We start from the raw sequence: 2417 nt of genomic DNA on the forward strand, positions 1-2417 counted from the left end.
TACTTACAAGTAACATTGAGTGTAATATTTGCTCTGTGACTTTGCTTGAAGTAGTTTGTGTATTGATTGACAGCTTGACATTCAACTACTTTGTTGTTGTCACTTGCTTGTAATGGAGGTGATATCCATGTTGATGACTGTTTATTATATATTGGTCAGTTTATTTCAAATGTACACTATACATAAATGCACCACCTTTGTAACATTAGTTGCTGTTTGGTTAAAGTAAAATATGCTGTAAGTGGCAGCTGGGACTTCCCCTGAGTAGATACACTCCAAAATAGCTCTACTACCAGCTTGGACAGTATAGTTTCCAATAATAGGATTTGTATTTGGACCTGTTGCCATTACCAATGTAAAAGTGATCAGTAAATCAGAATAGCTAAAGGATTATACCTTTCGAACACAACATGTTGTTTATATTTGTCCATTCAGCATAAGCATTACAGGTTGTTGTTCTGTCCACTACAAATGATCCATTTACTTTAAAAAACAACTCAGATCCGCTTGGACATGATGTATTTCCAATTGAGTTATACTCGCTTTTGATGGATCTCACAAGTACATCATTTAAACTGGAGCATGCTAAACATTTGAAATGTTTGATGTGTGCCAAAGTAAAAATACCAGTACATTGAATTATTTTACTTACGTTTAATTTGGATTTTCATGTAATAAGTTGGTGATGGTATGCAAGTTAGAACAACTTGCAAATCTGAGTGAAAGGGATTTGCAAAATCTAGCACAGAGCCCCATGCAAGGGAGAGATTGTTGCACTTTGGATTGATTGTATTAGTGCAGTTGAAGGCAAGTTTATTTGTAACAATTTGATTTGAAATATACCAATATTTCCATTCACAACTTTCTACCCCAGGTGAAGGAACTATTGCATGCAAGGCAAGCGTGTAGAATCCCAATGCTCTCGTTGTTTGGTTGTTTACGTTTGGAAGACGAATTATATTAGCATTTCCAGATGCTGTCCAAACAAATACTTAGTTAATATATGTTCAGTACTGTGGTATAGGGGACATCTTTAGCACATTATATACAATTATACCGATCCTGTTTTAAACAATTAACAGCCGTCTATGCTGGTAGTCGCAAGAAAACGGTTTATTAATTCTTAGAATGTTCTTTGTTTGCTACCAAATTGGTCAAGACAATTAAATAAAAAAGGTGTCCTATCTTCTCCAACCCTAATATATATGTTGTTGCAGCCAGATGTATTGTAGAAGTACAAGAGATATTCTTGTAGACAATTGTAATAAAATATTCACTAGCAGATGTCTTTCACAATTACAATACACAGACAATAAACAAAACAAAATCTATAATTAACTTTCACTGATTTAAATAATATATATAAATATTAAACTTGAAATTACTTTTGTTTGAATTAGGCTTAAAAGTTTATACATTAATACTTACTTAACTGTTTCTGAGTTTTGCTGTATTAAATTTGTATAACCTAACCTATAGCCTATATTACTTAATATGCAAGAATACATACATATTTCATTTAATATTTACAACAAATCTTACCTTTATAAATATACAATACAAAAAGGAACAGAATGCAGTACATATAGTTCATACTTTATACAACATACAAAGAATCGTAACAATCTGTCCAATGCTCAGAATTATTTGTTGCAGAAAAAGAAACCTCTTTTACCTCCTTCGTATTTTAACGTCATAAATTTGAGTGGGTTGTTTAAGTGGATTATTAATTGAAATATGAGTCAAGGTATTGAATCATTTCATATGTTTTACATATATAGCCAATATTGCATATAAAGGATATAATGTAAATGTTTTTATATAGGTTATAATTGTTTTACATATATGGGTGTTTTATTTGAAAAAAGAATGATTTAAAATTAGGTGGCACATTTGAAATGTATGTAAGCCATGTTAATGAGTAAAGACAATTTATAGTTACATACATATATAGACATAGGTTATTATGTATGAAGGTTGTTAGTATATATATATATATATACATATCAACCTGTATTATGTACATATACGGTTTTATACAATATGGTTCAGTGATCATAAATGTGTTGCGTTTATTTAAATCTCAATATCTATTGCAATAAGCCAAGATGAAAACAAATTTTGTGATTTGTTTAGGAAAATCCGTTTTGCTAAATGGGAAACTTGGGTTGCATCCACATTAATATGAAAGTTGTTTGTTTTCCTCACTGTGGGCATTATCATTGTTAAAGTAATATTTTATTGGTAGTTAATATCCTCATAAACAGTAGACATTGCAGGATCCACATCTACATAACCTCCAATTGACTGTGGTTGTTGTTGTTCATAGTTTTCATATTCACCTGAATTGTTGTCTCCCTATTAAAATATTTTTTTGTAACATTTTCCTGGTTGCAAGTTACAAAATATCAAAATGT

At 30.7% G+C, this 2417-nt stretch overlaps 1 protein-coding gene and 1 long non-coding RNA gene across 3 annotated transcripts in view; one reads left to right on the forward strand and one right to left on the reverse strand.

Annotated features, from left to right (window-relative positions):
- Positions 1-2417, reverse strand: part of LOC104266575 — a 9240-nt gene that overhangs the window by 3980 nt on the left and 2843 nt on the right. Inside the window, exons 1-4 of one of the 2 annotated variants that reach the window (XM_026840004.1) lie at positions 653-1456; positions 397-585; positions 196-338; positions 8-137 (exon numbers count right to left, since the gene is read on the reverse strand). In XM_026840004.1, the coding sequence (XP_026695805.1) occupies positions 8-137; positions 196-338; positions 397-585; positions 653-671 (481 nt within the window). In that variant the 5' untranslated portion in view covers positions 672-1456. Of the gene's footprint in view, positions 1-7; positions 138-195; positions 339-396; positions 586-652; positions 1457-2417 lie in introns of those variants that run through there. The other variant, XM_026840003.1, reaches the window with a different exon arrangement.
- LOC113475626 overlaps positions 1-2417 on the forward strand; it is a 13342-nt gene that overhangs the window by 2356 nt on the left and 8569 nt on the right. The window lies entirely within an intron of this gene.

This window comes from Ciona intestinalis, unplaced genomic scaffold (genome assembly GCF_000224145.3).
Source record: "Ciona intestinalis unplaced genomic scaffold, KH HT001094.1, whole genome shotgun sequence".
NCBI lineage: Eukaryota > Metazoa > Chordata > Ascidiacea > Phlebobranchia > Cionidae > Ciona > Ciona intestinalis.